The sequence below is a fragment of the Aquila chrysaetos genome, chromosome 14 (genome assembly GCF_900496995.4).
Source record: "Aquila chrysaetos chrysaetos chromosome 14, bAquChr1.4, whole genome shotgun sequence".
In the NCBI taxonomy this organism is placed as follows: domain Eukaryota; kingdom Metazoa; phylum Chordata; class Aves; order Accipitriformes; family Accipitridae; genus Aquila; species Aquila chrysaetos.
The window spans coordinates 31,969,337-31,991,666 of NC_044017.1; the positions used below are offsets into that span (position 1 = coordinate 31,969,337).

Below are 22,330 nucleotides of genomic sequence, written 5' to 3' on the forward strand. Positions count from 1 at the left end.
CGCCCTCCCCGCAGGCTCCGCCCCACTGCCCCCCCCCCCGCCCCTCCCCTCCCCCCCCTCCCCTCGCCCCGCCCCTCCACTCCTCCCCCCCGCCCCGCCCCTCTCCGCCGACCCCCTCCCCCCCCCCCGTGTGTTCCCCCCCCCCCCCGGCCGGGAGCTGTCCGCGCAGGCGCACCGCGCGCCGGAGTCAACTGCCCCCCTGGCGGCCCCTCCCTGCCCTCCACAAAGATGGCGGCCGGGCGGTGGCGGGCGAGGCGGAGGGGAGCGCTGAGGCGGCGAGGCGAAGGTGGCGGCAGCAGCAGTGGCGGCGGCGGCCGCGGGAGACAGTGACAGGTGCGGGGAGGGGAGGGCAAGAGGCGGCCGAGCGGCGGCCGAAGCGCAGGTAACCTCGAGTGGGCGGGTAAGGGGGTGGGGGGAAGCGGCCGGCGCGGCGCCGCCCCTGCCCGAGCTGCGCCATCGGGAACTCCCCTCCGCTCCCCGCCCCGGTGCCGCTGCCCGCCGGTGTCGGAGACCGAACCGTTAGCCGGGAGAAGCCGGCGGGGCCATGGCGGTGAGTAGGCGCGCTCGCCGCCCTGAGGCGACGGGCACACCGGCCCCTTCCCCTCAAGCCGGGGCGGGGAGAGGGGCGTGAGGGGACGGGGGCAGCGCCTCTACCTGCCCCCGGTGCCGGGCGCGGCGGAGGGCAGCGCGGCCCCTGAGGAGACGGCTGTTGCCTGCCCGAGGTGGAAGAAACTTTCTGTCTTCCTTCCCGGGCTTCTCCGCCGCTGGGAAAGATGCCTCTCCCCTGTCAGCGCCGGGCAGCGGGGGGCTCCCCCGGGGAGGGCAGGGCGGCTGCCGCGGAAGGAGGGCGGTTGTTCGGGGAGGAGAAGCAGATGCGAGGCGCGACCAGAAACAGCTGAGCCGGCTGTGACAGGCGGGGAGGAAGGAGAAGGAAGTGGTGGTTTTCGACACCTCTTTCTTCTTCTTGTTGTTGTTGTTGTTCTCCTGCTCAGCCGTAAAAGGTTCCCTCGGACTTCCCGGCTAAAGGCAGTGAGCGTGTGTTCCTGTATCTCGGTAAAAAAAAATCCTCCCGAAAACACCGTCGTCATCTCGCCGAGTGCTAGCAGAGGTGTTCTTTCAGCTAGATTCATCCCCGAGTCCTTCTTTCCTGAGTATTACCCGAGATTGGTTTTAACCTAAACAGAAACTTTTTGTTGCTTCCAGGCGACTAGAAAGTGAAACCAACTAAAAGCAAAAATGAAAGTTTTCAGCTGATTTTTATAGTGCGGAGGAAAGAAAATAAGCAGTAGCAACAAGAGAAAATATGTTGGGTAGGAGCAGATCGGGCTTTACGAGTGGCATCTCAAGACGTGTTAGTAATTTGTTTAACCTTGTCAAAGGCAATTTATTAGCTACCTTGGATGTCAAGTGTTATTCCAGAACACCTCACGTCATGAAGTAATTTCTGTGAAATGTTCTTTGTTTTTAGAATTTAAGTCTGCAGTCGATCCGATACATATCTGGTTATAAATGTCTTAAATTATTACGAAGACTTAAAATATCTTTATTTTTTGCTGCTAACTACTTGGTACCTTCTGTCATAGAAGCTCTAGGTCCCAGTCCTGCTAAGCTTTGAGCTTAAAAGAAGCTATTTTGTTGTTATGGCAGTGGGTAACTTTCTGCTTTAGGCAGCATAGAAATTTAACTGTAGCCGTGATGTGAATCTGCATCCATAGATGTGTTTATATTCTGTGTTGTGAAATAGTATGAATCACAGCAACTCAGCAGTCCTTAAAATTCAGAAAGTACAATCAGTTAAATTTTTTCTCCCACCTTTTTTTTTTTTTTTTTTTTTTTTAAGGAAATGGTCTCAAATAGTTATGAAACTTAATCACATGATGAATGGAGAATTAGCAAGCTTTCAGGTAGGGAGAAGGCTGTGCACATACGTGAAAGTTGGAAATAGCTGAGTATCTGTAGTCTTCAATGTGGCAAACTGGGTAGAGTTCTTAATAGCTGGTGTTCCTACTAAGTATGGGGGAGCAGGAAGGGTGCTGATCAAGTTTGGAAACACTGCATCTAGTTCCAGATTCACTGTGTATACAGAGTGTATGCAAGTCATCTCGATGCATATGGATTGAATCTGGGACTTGTTTTGGCAAACTATACCAGAATGGTTTTTCTGGTAACTTTGGGGGGGGGGGGGAAACTGATATGCTGAATCAGTTACATCAGGGCATCGGACACTGACGTTTGGCAGATGAAGCCTTAGTTATGAGAGATGCAGATCCTTGTGCTCAGAAAGGCCAGGACTCGGTGATCAGTTGCTTAGGTCACTTGGTCAGGATTAGAGCAATCTGCTTTGAGCAGAGTCACAGGCTGACTACTGTAGATGATAATATTAAAACAGAATTAGATGAGTGTCTTAGTTTTTTCAGAGCAGATGGAGGTCTTCTGAGGCTTTTTGCTGTATGACAGGCTCTAGGTGTATGAGTTATGTGAGGCTGAGGTCATTACACACAACACAAGTTATCCGATTTCAATCCGTTAGTGGCATTTCTACCTTTTTGAAGTTGGAGTTTCTACTAGTTTGTGAACTTAAAACTCAAAAGCTTTTGATTTTTATAGGCAATAATGTAATGCAATTGCAGAAACTTGAATTATGATTCAGACTAATAACTCATTTGCTTTGGGCTGTGAGTCCTGTGGATCTTAGGATGCTTTTGTTATTCTTTGCCTTGCGGCCATTTAATTTTACTTGAATTTGGACCTACGTCAGCTAACTCAGTGTTATGCTGATGATCATTTTGGCTCAGGATATCTCGAAGAGATCCTTTGTAATTGTTATTGCAACTTTAACTACTTAACTGAACGTGCTTCTGCAGTGTTCTGTCTTAGGGCATACTGGGAAGCAAAACCATTAACGCCTGAGTTCAGGAGAGGTACAATTTTTCATCTTTGCCAAGACTTTCTCTTAAATGGTTTTAACTTCTAAATGCTTTTAGGCAACACACTAGTTTACCTTGCTGGCAGGTCACTTCTGAAATAGTGGATGCTATTGTAAATGTGTTGGTCGCCAGAAATACTGAATGCTTGGAAGGTGTTAAGTGCTGGTGTTCTGATTGTCCATTGATACCTCTGTTAAAGTGGCAAATCCTATAACCTAGTCCAGTCCCCCTTTTTGGGTGGATGGGGGAACTGGCAAAGATATGGTCTTGTTCATTCCCAGACAGACAGATACTAGAGAAGACAGGTTTTGTGAGGCTGCAGGCCCGCTTCCCAGACAGCGTTGTTGTCTGCAGCCGTTGATGTTTGTTGTGGGTGCCTCCTGGAACCGGAGGAATTCTTATCTTCCTCCAACATACAGCAGCTCTGTACCTTTTTTTGACCTCCAGCTTCTAATTGTTACGGGATTTCTAGTTCAATCTACTAAAATGTCTATAGGTAACATGTTGTGTTTCATTGGTGTGTTTCTGTGATCTAAAATATGAATTGGATTCTCTCCATTATATCTGTCAATAACACTTCTATATTTTATCATCCATTTCTTTAAGACTGTTGGCTTGGGGAGATTCCCAGGCAATTTGTAGCAAAATTCAACTTGGCTGCAGTTTATAGTGTACAAGTTGAATTGTGAGCCATTGCTTTTCCTGTAGGACCAGATCTAGTAAAAATAGATTTGACTTGGACTGTCAACTCTTTAGCTTAACTAAAAGATACTGTCTGTATCTCAGGAAAGCGATAATAGTTCGGAATGAGTACATTGCTGCTTTTTCTGTTCGGCAAACACAAACAATGTTTATTTTGCTCGTGGGGCCAATGTTTCCTGAGCTACAGAAATGACCATTTTTTCGCTCGTTCTTTGCCATATACAGTAAACTGAGCTTCCTTAATGCTGATGTTCACTTGATGCCAGTAGAAAAACACCATTAGCCTTTTTCTTAAACTTGTCTACCCATAAAGTTTAGAGGTTTTGTTTATGTCGGTAATATTTTGGATTGTCGTCCCAGGGTCTGTATTTTGTAGGGCTGATTGGGTAGAATGATGTTTAGAAAGTGTCTGTAACACTTAATACTATTACATGTTTCTTATAGGTTGTCATCTTTAACTGTTCCAATTAATTTACATTTAGTTTCAGATGGAACAAATATTTTTGAAGTTGTTGTTGTTCCATCCGCCCCCCAGAGATCTGGTTCTGTTCCAGCTGCTCAGATGTTCTTGAGCCTGTAACCAGTGAAAATCTTCAGACTTTTTTGCTAAGCTGTCATAGATGACTGTAACAAAATGGAAATGGAATTTGCTATGACCTTTTGTCAATAATTAAATAGAATTTTTAGCTGTTGTTTTCATGCTGGACTCCCCTGTATAATGAGAAGTCTTTTTATACTCACCTGCTAGGTCATGCACCCTTTCTTGGTTGTATTAATAATCTGTTTTGGTTAGAATACGTGCTGTGGAAACTGTTGGTCTTCATTTTGATGGCACAGCTGTGTAGAGGACTGTGTTACTACTCTTCTTGAACGTATTGGTTTAGAATGCTTTTCTGTTTACAGTTGTAGCACCTAAGGAATGGAATATCCTTGCATTTTCCAAACCCTTTATTAAAGCTTTAACACCACGTTCATTGGCGGTGTCTTTGCAGCACCTCTCAAACTAAGTTAGACTGGACGTACTTTGCCCTCTTTATGTTCATGGCTCCAAATAAACTTTCACCATTTATATGTAGGCAAGCACATTGGTTGGTCTCGGTCTCACCAGACCTACCTCTGTATCTACCAGTTTGCTTAATTGAATTTATATTTTTGTCTCCCTGTAAGTTTTTGGTTTTTCAGGATGCATGGACCCTCTTCTGGTCATACTGTTCCGCAATCAAAACATCACCTAGGTTAACATTAGTACCCTTTCGTTCAGTTAAGTATCTTGGGTGCCAAATACCATCCTGACAGCAGTTTGCAGAAGTTAAATAGGAGTGCTGAATGTGCCTATAGTGTACGTCCCCCCGCCCCCCCAGCTTCGCTTCCAGAATTGTTCCGAAACATTTACGACAGATTAAAAGATAGGCTGCACAACCTCTTCATTTATAGGCAATGGAAAATGTTGTACCGTATTACATATGTAATTACTTTGGGCATAAAGAGTTGTCAAAAATGAAAACGTCTACAAGTTTTCAATCCCAGTTTAACCAGTAGACCTCGTTTTTATGATCCATTAGTAAGAGAGAAGCACGGTGCTTTCTAAGATGTGATAAATGTCTTCTGCTTTCCAGAAGCACTAAAACAAGTCCGTCTGCTTCCTGGCAACGTACAGGCTTCTATAATACAGTGTCAAAAAAAACTGTTTCACAACTGTGAAAATTTACAAAATTGAACCAATGCACTCCATGATTTGAAAAAAATACTTCTCAAAGTCTGGGAAATTGTCCGCAGGGAAAGTGACAAGGTCCAGAAGTATTTATACTGTGACAGGTGTGGATAGATAGTAACTTGATTCAGTAACTGGGAGTGAAAAGGAGTACGTGGCGCACAAATGTTAACATTACCTTCTGCGTGACAGTTCTTTTTGAATTTACTTCATGTTTTTTGTACATCGGTTGCATTTAAATCTGTGAAGCTCAGTTCTTCGTGTCTTTTGATCTTGAATAACTTCAGGTGAGAATGAACTTAACAAACCTAGAGCTTTACTGTTACCTGCAGTATAAAGTAAAAAACCTCTGCAGTTCACAAGTGTAAATACTTCCTTGTAAATGCTATTGAGTTTCCCCAATGTACAAATTCAATGTCTGTGGTAAACAAGTTCTGCTTACACAAGATCCTACAAGCATGGGCTACTGCCAGGCTGCTGTCTCATTTCCCCTCGCTAACGTAGTATACTCAGTACTGTATCTTACTCCTTTGATTACAAAAGAAATCCTTCTCTAACTTCAGTTTTCAAACTGCAGGGTTTTGTTGTTCAGAGTTTGTTCTTTTAACTGGAAGAACCGTATCTGCTAGATGACTTGACAGAAGGAAACTGAGATGTAAGTGACAAAATATCAAGTGGATTAGTTTTACTTTGGGGCAGAGGAACACATTTTAGATGGTGGTGGCAAATCAAGTAGTAATGGTCTGCAAAAAGTGTGCATGTAGCTCAAAACTAATCTGTAAGCAAAAATTGAATGGATGAGAAGGTCCAACACAAAAACTTCGGTGACTTGCAATGTCTTGGCAATGAGAGAGAACCATGACTGTAACTATTCACTATTTCAAATTATCTGTTGATAGGCTGTTAGGGGACTTTCTACAGTAAGAGTAAATATTATAAGCCACAAGAGTTGCCATGCCTCTGCAAATCCTATAGAATCTATTAAAAATGTAAATGGGGAAGACCGTACTTTAAGAAAACTTCTACTTTACCCATTTAGCCTAGTGAGAAGGTAGATTGAAGATGTTGAAACAAGGTACTAAGAAATGAGGACTAAAAGAAGCCGCAGAAGCGAGTAGTGACTGTTGACGATAATCAGTCTTAGATGCAGCTGAAATGTAATTTCTTTTAATTTCTTCAGGCTTGCTAATAACTTGACTGCCCACATATAACGATATTAGTATATATGCACATTCCACTCGATGGCATTTCAATGGTGAGGGTAAATTACCATAATTCAAGTAATATATCTTAAAAGTACTCCAGTACGTTTAATTATGTACATCATGGCAATACAGCTCCAAGCAGATTAGTTTCTGATTTTGTGGCTTTATTTTTAACGAATTGACAGCTATTCAGTGTTGCAAATTCATGTATAAAATAGGAAGCTGAGAGCACCTTTGTCCTCCTGACTTGATTGGGCAATCAAACTAGTTGGTCCCATGGTGTTTTGACTGACTTAAACTTTTCTTGGAGGATGGGGTGGAACTTGGGAGAAGGGAGTGCTGGTATAATCCGAGAAACCTGCTCTCGTTTTGCTGGTCTTCCCCTTCAGTAGTTGCAGAGACTCCTCCATTGGAGAAATCTTGCATGAGTAGCATATTCAGTTTTCAAGAGTTGCATTCAGCTTGAGATGCTGTTTGACTGCCCTGCTTTAATTTTTTTTTTTATATGGCATGCAAGTAACTGCTTCGGTACCATTGTGACTAAGTTTAATATTAGGGAAGTGAAGCACCTGCCAGGGTGACTGCCTCTTGACCTTTTTTACTATCGTGGTCTGTAGCTTCATGAATGCTATGCATTGACACTGGAAGAAGCAGTTCCCCTCTGCTTATTCCTATGCTTGGCATTCATTTTTGAATTGCATAAGTGAAGGATCAGGCAACTGTTTTATGTTAAAACTAACCAATTTTTGTAAGATTAATGCTAAACTACATCTGTCCTACGGTTTAATTTGCTGTGTTGTTGACCAGTTGCGGTTGTGCAAGTGGGAGCTGCTAGTACGATTTAGCAGAACTGACTTATAGCAGTTTAAAGTCTTGATACAAGAACATCTTTTGAATGTGTTTGTTAGGCCTCAAAACACCTTCTTTTTTGGTGGATTTTTACTTTTGGGAAGTCACTCCCGTATGCCTGTCTTGACTTGTCATGTTCTGTGCTATTATACTGTTTTTTATGGAAGCAGAGGCCTACAGGTTTTCCAAAAAGGATCAGTGGAGAGAAATTTTAAAATCTGTTAGACTTGTAGCCTCATCGATCCTATGTCATCTTGCATTTGGATAGCATAGTTTTCGTTTTTCGGAATGAGCAGTAAAAAGCTGTTTCATAAGAGTTCTTTAAAAGCTGCTCCTTCTGCTTGAATCATGCACTCTTTGTAGCTCCAACACTGGCAGCTGTCTCTGCAATAAATTTACCTCACTGACCAGTTGCATCACATTAATAAAAATATATCCATGTTTTTAGGTTGCCTTAAAGGAATCATATGAAAAATTATTTTGAAAATTTGTCCTCGCTACTCATAACTACCGAAAAGGGGGAGTCAATAACAAATGAGGAAGTAGCTTGATTCTTGGCATTGAATTTGCTTGTTTTCTCAAAAAATAAGCATGTTCTTAAACAGAAATGCAGGCAAGACTAATGGTTAACTGGGAGAGGCCAAATTGTTTTTCAACCCATGTGATTTTCAGAAAATAAACTGAAGGAAATCCAGTCCTGGCAGAAGCTTAGAAGAACCTAATTTAGCTGGTATAAAAGTAAAACTCGGAGGGTTTAAGGAAGTTCTTGAGAGTAACGAGAGTGTGAAACAGAACAGCCCCATAGTTTAGATCAACATAGCATGAACAAAGTAGAATTGCATTGGAGATCTCTGTAAGTGGTGCAAAAAATACACTATGCAGTTCACTCCTCATTTCTTTTTGAGGATGCTTCCCAAGAGTACCTAAAAGGAAGTTGTTCCTGTGAGACGGAGGCAGCCATGGTATAGCTCCCAAACAGTGTGTGGCAGTAAATCAGATTGATGTACCTGCTAAAGACAGGTGCAATCAGTTTACACCCAGGTGCTGACAGTTTACTCATTGATTTTAAAATGCACACTATCAAATTAGTTCTGAGTAAAATGAACAGATTAGTCCTGATGTGTGATATGGTTGCACTTAACTGCTTCCTAAAAGTTACAGAACCAGTTTAGGCTCCTTCTCTTTGAAGGTGTAAGAGGGAGGGGCAAATAGTTGGACAGTACTGAATTATTCTTAAGCAACAACCTCAAGTTATATGTACTTCATCCAGATAAGGACTGCGGATATTTTTTTAATAATCTAGTAATAATAACAACATTTAAAACCAGGATGTGTTCTCCATTGCACTGGTCTTGTTATGTACAGTCAAGCGTTTAACAGTCGTGCTGGACAAGATGAGGTGGTAAGTGTCCATGAACATATTGTGCCTTTCTGGATGACTAGTTTATCAGCGTCTAGTTCTTCTTTATGTAGTCTTTGCCTTCAAAAGCTTGGTTTTCTACATCCGCTGCCAGTAAGAGCTTAGCCTCTTCGGCTCACATTCAAAACCCACTGGCTTATAAATACTAATGCATTAAACTTGAACAGCTGGAGTGTTTCCAATTATCTGCTACACATTCTCGTATAGGTTCTAGTACCTATGACATGAATGCATGAACTGCATTTGAAACTGCTCCTAAATCATTGCTGTTCACAGCCTGGAGTGTGAAGGTAACCTGAAGAAAGTATTCATTTACTGTAATAGGCTTAACTCCACCAATGCTAAGGTTTGCCATTGTGTGGCTTGGCCATTCTTGCTTTGAGAAGAACACGCTGTAACTATTGGGAGTGAGTTAGATCCAGTAACCATTTTGGCTGTTCGAGTGCCACTTGCATTTTCTCATCAATCAGTATTTTCTTCATAAAAGTCTTGCATTCATTTTACAACTTCCAGTGTTCGCCTTCCAGTGGTGACATAGTATGAACAGATAGGTATATTGCATTTCTCAGACTTCTCTGAGAAATGTGTGTAGTGACTGTCTGTGACACCACTTGAGAGCTACAGTTGAAGTATTTCCCTATATGTGGTGGAGGTTGTAGATTCTTTTTTCCTAGAGGGAGTTCCAGTGCTGATTAAAACGTTTTGCATATCTTAATTTTTAACTATTTTGATTTACAGTTTCTAGTGAATGTCAGACTTTGACTTTGTTGATTTACTTTACGAAACTAGACATTTTTTGTAATTTTCCTGTATTGCCTATCTGCAACTTTAGTATTATGAACAGGACTGAAAGGAATAGCCATTTTGGTTTCACTTTACTTAACAGGAGATTGTCAAATTAGTGAAGCAGAAATGTTCCACAGAACACCTTTCTTCTAATAAAAACAACACTTTTCTGTTCTGTTGAAAAATGTTTTATCAAGTTTTCCAGGAAATGCTTTTCTGAAACAGGAAAAATACTTTGAGGAACAAAGCACATCTTTTAAATAAGTTGCATGTTAATTGAAATAATTATTTCAGAACCAAAGAAGAAAAGCTGGTATACCCTAATTGCCACAGCCGAAACTGTGTGACTAGAAAATATGGTAAATATATGGAGAAAAAAATTAAAATAATTCTACTCAATTCTGATTCTTAAAAACAAACACAAAACTCTTCAGTATGCTTCCTAACTTTAATAGCTCAGCTACAACCTTATGGATCTCTGGGTAATTATATTCTAATACATTTCTACACCAGCTGCATCGCTGTATCTGAGCTTTTTCCAGTAGTGCATTAAGTGACATGACTAACATCTATTGCATATGCTTTATTCTTTCCTCTTCACCCTAGGGATGCATTGATGTATTTTGTTTTTAAAATTTTCCTTATTTTAGCATATTTGTACATCTTGGGCACCTGTATTTGTCCACTCTTATCTGATGACTTCTGAACTGGATGGCCGATTTGACACATTGGAAGGAATCACGATAGTAATTTTTACAAGTCTCAAATTGGCAGGCAGGAGATACCTTTTGAGGACTGTAGGAAATAATAAAGAATAAACTTCTCTCACAGTAGGCACTAAAGAATGGACATGGTGAGTACTTATAAGTGCCTCAATCACAGGAAAAGTTTAAATAGTAGCTTGTATCTTCTTGAAGAGTCACTCAGATGTGAGGCTCTAATTAAATAAAATAGGGCTTTATTACTTCAGCTGTTTGAAAGATGCTTATTTTTAAAGTGCACCTGCTGCCTTCATGTTGGAGAAGGCAAAATCAAAGCATTTCATGCATTAGGATTGGGCGGTGGTTTTTATGGTCTTTCTGGTTCTGTAAGTTCATTCGTTGGTCTTTGGCAAAACCTAGAAAGTGTTGTATCCTGTTCAGAGAAGCTTTTCCTTCTTAATGGAAGTTGTCCGGACCTGAGGGTGAGCCTTGCCTGTGGTTTCTGGGGGAGTGTAGCTGCAGGAGGACCCGGGTGAAGGAGGAATGCACACCTGCTCTGCTGTACCGAGCCCACTGGGAAAACACACCTTATGGCAACCTCAAATTGGCAGCTGTAATGTTATACAGGCTGAAGCATGTATCAAACTGCACTGCTGAGAAAGACATTGTGGAGTGGCCCTGTTTTTGTCACTTCTCATTTAATAGCAATGTGTGATTTGGAAACATTTAGTACTGATTTCACTGAGCCTGTTCCTTACGCTGTACCTTTCTGTGTTAGGCACTTTTGTCCCCGCTTAAACTTCCGTCCTCGTGCTGCATAGAATCAAGGCCCTTGTGTGCAGTCCTCTGTAATAATGAATGTATCTGTTGGTCACCAGATTTGACTGAATTAGGATGTGAAAGGGTGTTAAGTTACAGCAAGTATTGTTATAATAAGTAGGTAGGTAGAGAAGAAGCACTCTGTAAATCACAAAAACTGAGGAGGAAGCAGTGATGCAAATTTCTCTATCAGTAAGCACCAGAGAAACCACTGTGGAGAGTGGCCTTGTAAGTGTTCCAGTTGTAGAAAAAACAATTAATTGTACTTCATATCAAACTCAATAACCAGAAGTAGTGAATCTGTAGGAAAGGAGTCGTCCTTAGTTGTGGGGGTTTTTTTGTACACAGCAATGTTACTGGCTGTGATTAAGTTTATCATAGTAGTGCCTACAATCCATCCAAAATGGAAAACATGTTTTTGCTGTGTGCTTAATACAAAAGTATAACTTTTTAATTTGTAATTATCTTCTAATGCAGCTTACCTCCTTTTCTTAGGAGAAAGGCCAGAGTATAAAGTAATTCTGTTACAGACAGTGCTATGGGTATGTTTTCCAAAGTTTGAACCTTAAGTCTGCAAATTTGAGTTTTGATTAGCACTGTCACTGTTACTCTGAAATTCTGGACTGAGAATCTGAAAATTAATGACAGCTTTTAAGAGCTCGGGAGACAAAGTACAGTCACCTCTCTAGGTTCTGATCTACTGAAAACCATTTAACTTTGGCATTACATGTCATATTTTGATTGACTAATACTCTGGAATTCATAGAATAATTCAGCTCAGAAGGGGCCTTTGGAGATTGCCCTCTTCAGCCCCTCGTCAGGACCTTGCGTGGTCAGGTTTTGACAGTGGTTTGCAAATTTTTTTGATCATGAGCCCCATCAGTAAAAGTTTCTTGAGCGTGCACCTCCAATTTACATATTTTTATTTTTAAAATCTGTGCATGTACTAATGTATTGATATATGCTATGCACACTATAAAGCATACAAAAAAAAAACAAACCTGGAAAGGATGAGATAAAGATGAAAAACACTATTTAAAAATATTTTTATATTTTAAAAATACTTTCTTCACACGCTCCAAGGGGATTGTCTTGTGCATCCCCTGGGGTGTGCGCACCCCACCCTGGAGACCATTGATCTACAGGGTTGAGATTTTGCAGCCTCTCTGGGCAATCGGTGCCGGTGCTGCACCACTCTCATTGTGAAGATGTCTTTTCGGTGCAATGTCTTTTCTCCTGTGCCTCCAAGAAGAGTTTGATTTAAGGCTCTTGATAAGCATCCTTCAGGTAGTGGGATCCAGCCAGTAGGTGACCCCCCTGGCTACTTTAGTGCTCTTAGCTTCTCCTTGTCTTTCATGGGCTTAAGCCCAGTAACAGCCTTTGTGGCATCTCCCTTATACTGGGGAGGAGGTGGTGGCTGGGAAGAGCAAAACTGGATGTGGTATTCGAGATGTCACCTTATAAATGCTGAGTAGTGGGGAATAATGACCTCCCTCAGCCCATCAGCTGTGCTTCTCTGCTAATATAGCCCAGTATGCTGTTAGCCTTCCTTGCTATGAGGATGTGTGCTGCTGACTCATGTTGTTTTACCTTGGTGATCCAGCTGATTTAATGCTGATGTGTTTTCAGAGACTATCGTTAAGATCAGCTGCTAGTCTCTTGGAGATGGAAAAGCTGATCCTTTGCATGTGCAGAGGAAATGTACTGCCTAATGATCTCAGCCTTATAACATTCCTTAACCCTTAATGAACAAGTGACTGAGTAAAAAACAGAGTTGTATGTGTCTTTAGAACATGAGAGTGATGCCACAGAAACATTAAAAGGACCAAATCTGAAGGCATTTAAGGATTGAGTTAAATTGTCATTACAGTTCAGAGTGGCAAACTTGCTTACTGAACTATTGAGTGGAACTCAGTCTTTGAGCCTTAAAGTCATTTAGCCTTTTGCCTTGCTAGTGTAATCTATTCCTTAACAGTTCCTCAGGCATAAGCCCTGGAGTCTCTAAACGAATCATGTCCAGTAAATTTAGATGCCTTCACTTCGCTTCAGCTTTGATAGCCTTCAGAAAAATCTTCCAAAGTCTTTTCAAATTCATATGTTAAGGAAAATGAATAGCAGTTCAGTTAGGGGTAATGGGGAATAGGTAGCTTGCTACCTAAGTCTCGTACAAAGCATTAACCTACCCAACGTGGCTGAAGTCTCGGGAGACCTTGTACTTCCCTTGCATCCTAGGACAGACTCAGTGCAGATTCTGAAAGAACAGTGTCAGCTGAGTTAGCAATCTTGAATTACACTTTGAAAGTCTACTACTAGTTCAGTATATTCAGTAGCAAGACAAGAAATGAGATAGCTGTTCATGCAGCAGTTGTTGCTGTGCATGAGTCAGTACAGATTTCTAAATAACCATGCCTTTAATGTGCCACCAGTAGAAAATTACTTCTCAGCTGCTTCTGTGCTTAGCAACACTGTATTACCTATCCATCTAGTGTGTTATCTTCCTTGTCTGGTCCCTTTTAATGTGTCCACAAGAATGGTGCAGTGAGTTGGCCTTAAATAAATCTTTAGATTTATCCCACGTGTTACTTTACCCCTTCTGAAGGCTGCTGCATGCATCCATTCATTTTCAGTGGTGCAGGAAATCTGACAGTAGGCTAGTGAATTGTTTGTAACGGCTCCGCAGGCTGAGCCTTACCTGTTGTCCAAATGCAAGTTGCTTTTCTTGTGTCTTTTTCCAGACGTCACTAAATACTGAGTATATTGGGAAACTAGATGGAGTTGGAAGTTGGTTACATCATCCAGAGCTGGTGTATGTGGAGTGAGGCTGAAATTACGGTACGCACATACTTTTCTTTCAGTATTTCCCATATGGAACAATATTTTCAAGAAATTGTAGTCACTCGTACTACTCTCTTGAACAGGTATCAAACATTTTAATCCCACAAATTGGAGACAAAGCTTGTTATGTTATTCCAGTAGAGACTGTAGTTATCTGCAGCCAGAGGCAGGGAAAATATCCTTGTTGCTAAGTGAAGTACGCCTGTTGATATAACTGATACAGCCTGTTGGGGAGCTTGTGTTTGGCTGTCCACTTTTATTATTCTATCCTTTTCAGAATCAACCCTTCACAGGATTGAGTTCATTCTTTTTTGGTTTAGAAAGAATAGCTTTACCTTTATGTATTAAAACCTTTTGTTATGCCTAGCTTTTTAAGCTATTCATGCCGTTTTAGTGGAGTAAAATGACTCGATCTCGTATCACTGTCATGGTTTGTCATTTCCAGACTTCCTTCTGACTTCCTTCTCTTTTTTTTCTTTTTTTTTTTTTCTCCTGAGAGCTGAGTTAAAAACATGTTCTGTAATGAGAAGCCAAGAACTGATACCTTCCCTTCCTATTGGAAACTCACATGCTCAACAACTCTGTATTTACTGTTAATATTCAAGGACTGTCTGTGCAGTTGTAATCCATGTAATATCTGTTCTGTGTTTTTGTTGAACAGAAATGTTGTGTAATGCCAAATAAGGTTTAAGATTGTTTTTCCAGTTCTCTTCTTGGTACCTTTATCAGCAATATCCATCACCAGAAGATTCTCATCAAGTTAATTGGATAAGCTTTTTTTCCATTGATCATACTTGTCTTTTAATTCTTTACAAATAACATCCAGTGTTGACTATTCACTTCTATTTGGTCTCAGATTGCTGTTTGCTAATAGGCCTAGATTGTCCCATTTGCCCTTTTACAATTGAGTATTTAGTGCAAGACTTCTAGTCTTCTTCCAGACCTCTGAGATTTTCCCATGACTCAAGTTATTTGCAAGTCTTTTTCAAAGATCTAGGTAGATCTCTTCTTCTAGAAGTCTTGAATGCAAGCTGTCTGGGTCTGCTGATGTAAAAGCTCTGTCTGTGCCCATTTGATATCCTTGTATCAAATGTGATATAATGGCATTTATTTCCAAGATGCTTATTGAGCATTTCTGCTTATTTTGATGCCAACCTTTTCTCCATTTTATTTGACTTCTCCTTCTGTCACTCAGTACTTCTCCCTTTTCAAATTCCTATCTGTCTTTACTTGTCCTCATAGCTAAAAAGAAAAGGCACCTGCAACTGGTGGACATCCCACATCTTATGTCTGACCAGGTTACACGCACTGACTTGTACAGATTGCTGCTTCTTGACTGGTGATAGGTAAAAGGCTTTTGATGATACGTGTAGCATAGACCCACATTGGAGTGAAGTTTAAACCTTTAGTCTTCAAGACCAGTTCAGTGGCATTGGAGAGAAATCTAATATTGTATTGTCCAGAAAGCATTGATTTATTTTTTTCCCTAGATTGATTACACAGTCTGACAGGTAGCACTTTTATTATTGTTGTAGAGAGTGTCAGGAATAACACTATACCTAGTACCTCCTGTCAGGGTTTATTGATGAGAGTGTGCTTTGGCCCCAGAATAAATCAAACAGTTGGATCCAGACGTGGAATTTAGCTGTGTCCCACTTAAGGCACTGAAGGCTGTGTGCAAAAGGTGGACTACCCACCTAAGCACTTAGGTGCCTGTGGGAACCTAACTTTTGTACAAATCAAATCATTAAACACCTGTGTGAGAGAATGAATGAATGAACCTGAGACTAATGTTAGGAATGTCCAGAGCTGCTCCTGTCTTGGAAGGGCTGAACACGTTGTCATGACAGTCATATTTGAGTCAGTTTGGGTTATGCTTAATTCTCACTGGTGTCCAGTTTGATAGACATGTTTTGATTTATGCCTAATAAATGGTGATAGCACTGAGTGCATCATAACTTATGAATTCTGTCAAAAGTCATTGTGTGTGATAAAGGAGATTTGTGCTTTTTTTTATATAAGAAACTAGTCATTAGCATGGTGGCTTCCATTAGCATGGAATAACAAGCTGGATTCAACTTAAACCTGAGGAAATTCAAGCCAGCTTCCTTGGCGGAGTCTGTTTTGTTATAGGTTGAAGTATTGGAATTACCCTTCTGTCTGTGGCCCTTTAGATAGGACCAGAAAGTATTTGGAGCTGTAAGATCAAGATATGTCACAAGAACAAGCCTGGTTGTAGCTACTGAGGGAGGAGGGATGCCTTGATTCTAACCTCTGCTTCCAGGCTGTGCATTCATTTTACATTAAACAGTCATTGGATAATATCTTGGGAAGCTTACCGTCAAACTTGCTAGCTTGAAAGATGATCCAAGTAACTTTCATCAGCCCTCTGCCACCTGCAGAAGTGGTGGGGACTGACTGTAGCCTGGAGGATTTTTTGATGAGTGGGAAAGCTTTTAAAGTAAGGTAGGAATATAAAACTCTGTCCTCATTGCTTGAGAGACTAATTAGTCTGGCTGAGCAGGTATAAATGATGGCATAAGTGGTAATGAATTCTTAAGTAATCACAGTTAGGTTTCAAAGTCTTTTAACCTAGAGGGATTTTTTTCCCCCAACTTTAATTTTGCAGAGTATACCAGGAAAGTAAATGAAACCTCTAAACTAATTTCAGAATGCTTTTTTTTTCCAAGTTCATAGTTTTATAGTAGGACAACCTTCAGTATGGGAGTAGCTAAATCATACTGTATATGTATAGCTGTATGAGAGGCTTATAGTGCTTTGTTAATGCATTCTCTAGAAAATGTGAAGTCTTTGTTCTGCATGAATCTTCTTGTACTGACAGTGCTATACTACAGATTTCAATCCACAGCAGATGTACAACATCTGCCTTAGAGGGGCAAACAAGTAAAAGCAGTCAACTGGGTGGGATGGAGATTGTTTTAGAGAACAATAGGTCTTTAAGTTAACCAAATACCATCTCCAGAATTTGGTACCAAAGTCAGTGTCATTAAACTGACTTTATCACTCCTTGAATTTTATTGGGTATCTTCATTTAAAGTAAGTTACATGCTATAACTAGTAGGCATCTCTGTTTATGAGCAGACAGTATATCTGTGTTAGAAGTTTAGTAGTGTTTGTAGAGAGTTTCATTAGCCAGATGATAACAAGGCAAAACTTTAAAAACCTGTAAAGTTACTGACTGTTAGGCTGTGTAACTTTAAAACTGTACCTACTTATTTTCACCAGGCTACTGTAAGTACTGGCTAAGAGAGGTCGTTCTGCTTCAGAAATACTATACAAGCTTATTCTCGGCTTAATCTTTGTCTGTTTGATGTTAAGCACTGTTTTCAGATACAAAATGTGATTAACTTGTGGGAATTGTGAATGTACCACTCGCCTCTAGTGAATTCTTTCCATCTGTCTTTCTGTTTTGTTAAGAAATATCAATTTCTCAATTCTTGTTGATCTAATTCTTTTTTTATTTCCAAAGCTAAGTATACTGAGTTTAGCTGGGATAGAGTTAAGACCAATACACTAAACCAGTATAACATAATGTTTTGTTTTGTTTTTTTAACAAAATGAAATACAAAATAATTTCAAAAGCAGCTTGTTAGACTTGCAATACATATTTCTAGCATGGAAAAATGGTAATCTTCAGCTTTTCTGCTCTTAATTCTTCCATCCAGCCTTTGTATAGCACTTACATGCAAAACACCATAAAACACATTACTTATGACTTGTTAACGTAATTGAAAGGAACGCTCAGCTGAATCCTGCTTTCTGTTATGCTGTTACTTGACACTCATCAGGGTTGAAGTGGATCATTGCTTTCATGGGCTTCTTGCCTGTGTGGCTTTTTTTTCTTGTCATCAGATTTCATGTAACTTTACAGTGTGTGCTAGTGAGGGCTTTTTCGTAGCATGGTTATGAGGATTATAATTTTGTGTGCAGGCATTACCTCTTCTTTCCCCCCCCCGCCCCCTGACTTTTAGCTGCTGGTAAAGCCATTAAAGAGCCACTGGTTATCAAAATGACACAGCTTTACTTCTGGATGTAATACATTTTAAAAGTAAAAAAAAAAAAAAAAAAAGTCAGGTTGTGCAGAAGTTTTTTTTTTATTATTATTCATTTGTGTCTCACTTGGACATTTCTCTAGTAACTAGTTGTTCCTAAAATAAGTGGCTTGTTCATTATAATAGTAGAAAAAAGTGGGTTGGTGATTAAAAAAAGAAAAAAGAAACAGTGTCCCTGTTTGTAGATCTCAGGTTTTTACCAGTTTCATAAAAACAAGAACACTATATATGTAAGTTCTAAGGCAACTGCTTCCCCCCTGTAGGCATTTTGTCAGCAGTGCCAGTCAAACTTAGACAAAATCTTGGTTTATAATCGAAGTTAAAAGATTCAGGTTTGTTAGCTCCAAGGCTGTGATGTATCTTCTCCTAAGGTTCAGCCGCTAGAGGGGGTCTAAACCACCCTCTGTATAAATAAGGCTTATACTAGCTGGCAAAATGCATCTTCAAGTTTACATGACTGCTGGAATGTTGTGGAAACATACTTTCCAGAAGTGTCTAATTTAATAACTTTTTTTAAGTGAGGCTGTTTTTTAAGGGCAATTATTTAGAAATATTTATATAGTGTAACCATTTGAGTAACTTTTCTTTGCAGGTGATCTTGTGAATTAGTGTACCATCAATGATGGCAGAACATCCACCGTTACTGGATACCACTTCGATTATAAGTAGTGAAATCCCTCTTCTAACTTCCCCTATTGTTAGTGGGGATGGAGCACAACAGGTAAGGAAACTTCAGTATCTTTTATCTTTTTTTTCTTCCAACAGCATCATTGACATATTGACTCTGTAAAAGATAGTAATCCTTCATTTGGAATATTTTTGTGCAGCTTTGGTCATGCATATGTTTTAGAGATTGAGGTGAAGGTAGAACTAACTGGTGCAGAGAAAAGATTTGTAAGAAGTATGAAGCAGAAAACCTGTCTTGTGAAAGAACATCTTCATAGAAGGATGGGACCAAACAGCTGCCAAATTGTCTAGCCATGCTTGAGTCTTAATTTGGAAGCTATATATTTAAATTACCACATGACCTTGTTTAGGTTAATAAACCTTCCCCTGTGGTAGAGCTTACTGGCTCAAGCACAACATGTGCTAACAACTCTATGGCTTCTAGACTGACACTTGCTTTCAATTGGGTATCTTGAATGGTGAGATTTGCTTTTGTATGTTAGTGTCTGACTGGACACTTCTTCAATTTTCTTTTTTTTAAACCAGCCAAGGTGATAGAAAAACTTATGATTGTGGTTTCAGAACACTTGAGAAAGGTCAGCTGCAGTGAGGAAAAAGTGTTGGCAAAAACATACATTCTCCATATCTTTAACCTAGGATGAATATTTTAACACCCAGATAAGCACAGTTCTGGACCAGCTTCCAATGGGAGAAAAGCTGTGAAAAATGGTTTGAAGTATCTGAATACATTGAGAGATCACTGCCTGTGATAGCAAGAGACTGAACTTGATGGTCTAGGGAAGTCCCTTGGAGTCTGCTATTCCCACGTTTGATCTTTATGCAGAAGAAAATAATTATGTATCATAAAGAGGAATTAGTTTGTAGGGTAAAAACACAGACAAGAGCTCCAATATGAGACCGGAGAATGGATTGCAACAGTTCATGTGATAAGGTTCGGGCTGCAGTGAGGTGTTCACAATATAGGGGAAGCTTAAATAAAGAGAAAGAGCTGATAAATCTTTTTTAATAAATATGTGGACAGAACATTCCGGAAAAAGAGAAAAAAACACTATCCAAACATGCTTTCTCTTCCCATTCTTCTTTCAAACACTGATGTTTAGAAGTAGTAATCAATCTGTAACATCCAAAAGGAGAACTGTTACTGTTTCCTTACATGTTCTGCCTTGAAATTCTAAAGCCTTACAAACAACAAAGAATAAAGCATGCCTACGCAAAGTTAAACGTACCACCAGCATTTCTTTTCTTTACCTAATTGTTAATATCCTTTCTTTTTACTATTGTTGTGTAAAAATTCTTATAGGTGTATCACAGAACCCTTGAGATTGGAAGGGACCTGTGGAGATAATGCAGTCCAGCTTTCCCCCACTCAAAGTAAGGTCAACTAGAGCAGGTCACCCAGGACCATGTCCTGTTGGCTTTTGTGTATCTCCCAGGATAAGGGACTCCACAGCCTCTCTGTTCCCCAGTATTCAACACACCCTCACAGTGAGATAATATCCTACATTTTAGCGGGACTCCTGTATTTCAGTTTGTGCCCATGGCCTTTTGTCCTTTCACTGGGTACCGCTGAGAAGAGTCTGGCTTGGTTTTGTTTATTCCCCCCACCTTCAGGTATTCAGGCACACTGGTAAAAAGATCTTCCCTGGTACATCTATTCTCCAGGCTGAACAGTCCCAGCTCTCAGCCTTCTCTCACAAGTCAGATGCTCCAGTCCCTTCCTAATCTTTGTGGCCCTTTGCTGGACTCTTTCCAGTATGTCCATGTTCTTCTTCTACTGGGGAGCCCAGGACTGGCCCCTGAACTCCAGATGTCTCACCAGTGCTGGGTAGGTGGAAGGATCGCCTCCCTTGACCTGCTGGCAATGCTCTTCCTAATGCAAGCCAGGGTGCTGTTGGCCTTTTTTGACTTGAGCGTGCCTTGCTGACTCACATTCAGCATGTACCATTCATTTTCTGAAAGGCTACTTTCCAGCCAGTCAGCCCCCAGTGTGTACTGGTGCATGGGATTATTGTTCTTCAGGTACAGGACTTCACATTTCCCTGTGTTGAACTTCATGAGGTTCCTGCTGGCCCATTTCTTCTGTTTGTCAAAGTCCCTCTGGATGGCAGTGCAGCCGTCTAGTGCATCAACCACTCCTCCCAGCTTTGTATCACTTGCAAACTTGTTGATGGTGCACTCTGTCCCATCAGGTCTTTAAAGAAGATAGTAACCATTCTCTGTCCCAGTATCAACCACTGAGGTAGATGACTGGTGAATGGCCTCCTGCTGGACTTTACACTGCTGATCACAACCCTTTGAGACTGGCAGTTCAGCCGGTTTTCAGTCCACCTCAGTGCCTATATTCAGTCTGTACTTCATCATTTTCTGTGTGAGGATGTTATGCAAGACAGTGTCAAAAGCCTTGGTAAAGTCATGATAAACAGTATCTACTGCTATCCCCTCATTCACCAAGCTAGTAATTTCATTGTAGAAGGCCATCCAGGTTTGTCAGGCATGATTTCCCCTTTGTGAATCCATACTGACTGCTCCCAATCACCTTTTTATCTTCAATGTGTTTGGAAGTGGCTTCTAGAAAGATTTGCTCACTCATCTTCCCAGAGCTGAAGGTGATGTTGACCGACGCGTAGCTCCCTGGATCTTCCTCCTTGCCCTTTTTTGAAGATTGCAGTGACATTTGCTTTCTTCCAGTCCTTGGGAACGTCCCCTAATCACTGTGACCTTTCAAAGACAGTTGAGCCCGAGTTACTTGTTCTGCCTTCCCCAAAAATAAGACTATCAAGCTGTGCTGTCAAGCTTACTCTGTAATGGTGCAAAATTTTGAGTCAGATATGATCTTAAATGTTCTTTAGGGGATACTTTTTCATTAAAACGTTGTCCCTTTTTCTCCTGCCAAGCAAGATTAAAACTGGAAAACAAGCAAAGAATTTCTTCAAAGAAATGAATGGGGGGGGGGGGGCTTCTTTTAATCTTAAGGGAAAAACATCATACATGCTGTCGGTGTCCTTTTTTATTTTTTAAAAAAAAAAAACCAGCTCATTAAGAATACTGTCTAAAGTGGAACTGGTAGTGGTAGTGTTTGTTTATTTTTTTTTTTAAAAAAGAATATTCAGAAAGCATTGGGCAGATTCTTGGTCATCAATAAAGTCAGTTTCTTTGTTAATTTCTTGATGGCTAGCACTTACACCACAATGTTGTCTAGTGTTCTGTGTTCCACAATGTCTAGTGAAAGTTGTGACTTTCATTTTCTGTCCTTTGCTTGTGATACATGACTCATGAAGAATCTGCAAATCTGTTTGTTCAGTGGCAGGAAACTTTACTGGAAACCGTTTTTGCATCTGGTCATTTAAAAGCCATCGCTAAATAGAAAATACTTTGTATATCTGAAATATGGGAAATCCAGAATTGCAGGTACTGCTTACTCTGTCTAGGTTGCCCAATTAAGACTTAGGCCACAGAAAGGTCAGGCAGGCTATTATTTATTTATAAGGGTCTTAAAATTCTTATGTTTGTTTTATATGGTACACATATGGCACACTTCAAGTGAAGTGTGATGTATTCAAGTACAAAACATTGTAATTCGGAGCCTTTTTTCTTATTTTTTTGAAAAATATTTTA

General features: G+C 40.5%; 1 protein-coding gene across 4 annotated transcripts in view; it reads left to right on the plus strand.

The window, feature by feature from the left end:
• The first annotated feature begins 251 nt into the window (after window positions 1–251).
• Window positions 252–22,330, plus strand: part of FNDC3A (fibronectin type III domain containing 3A) — a 126,383-nt gene continuing 104,304 nt past the window's right edge. The window contains exons 1-2 of one of the 4 annotated variants that reach the window (XM_030036272.2): window positions 252–333; window positions 18,621–18,749. In XM_030036272.2, coding sequence (XP_029892132.1) covers window positions 18,648–18,749 — 102 coding nt within the window. In that variant the 5' untranslated portion in view covers window positions 252–333; window positions 18,621–18,647. Of the gene's footprint in view, window positions 334–422; window positions 551–18,620; window positions 18,750–22,330 lie in introns of those variants that run through there. The other 3 variants (XM_030036273.2, XM_041128717.1, XM_030036277.2) reach the window with 3 other exon arrangements.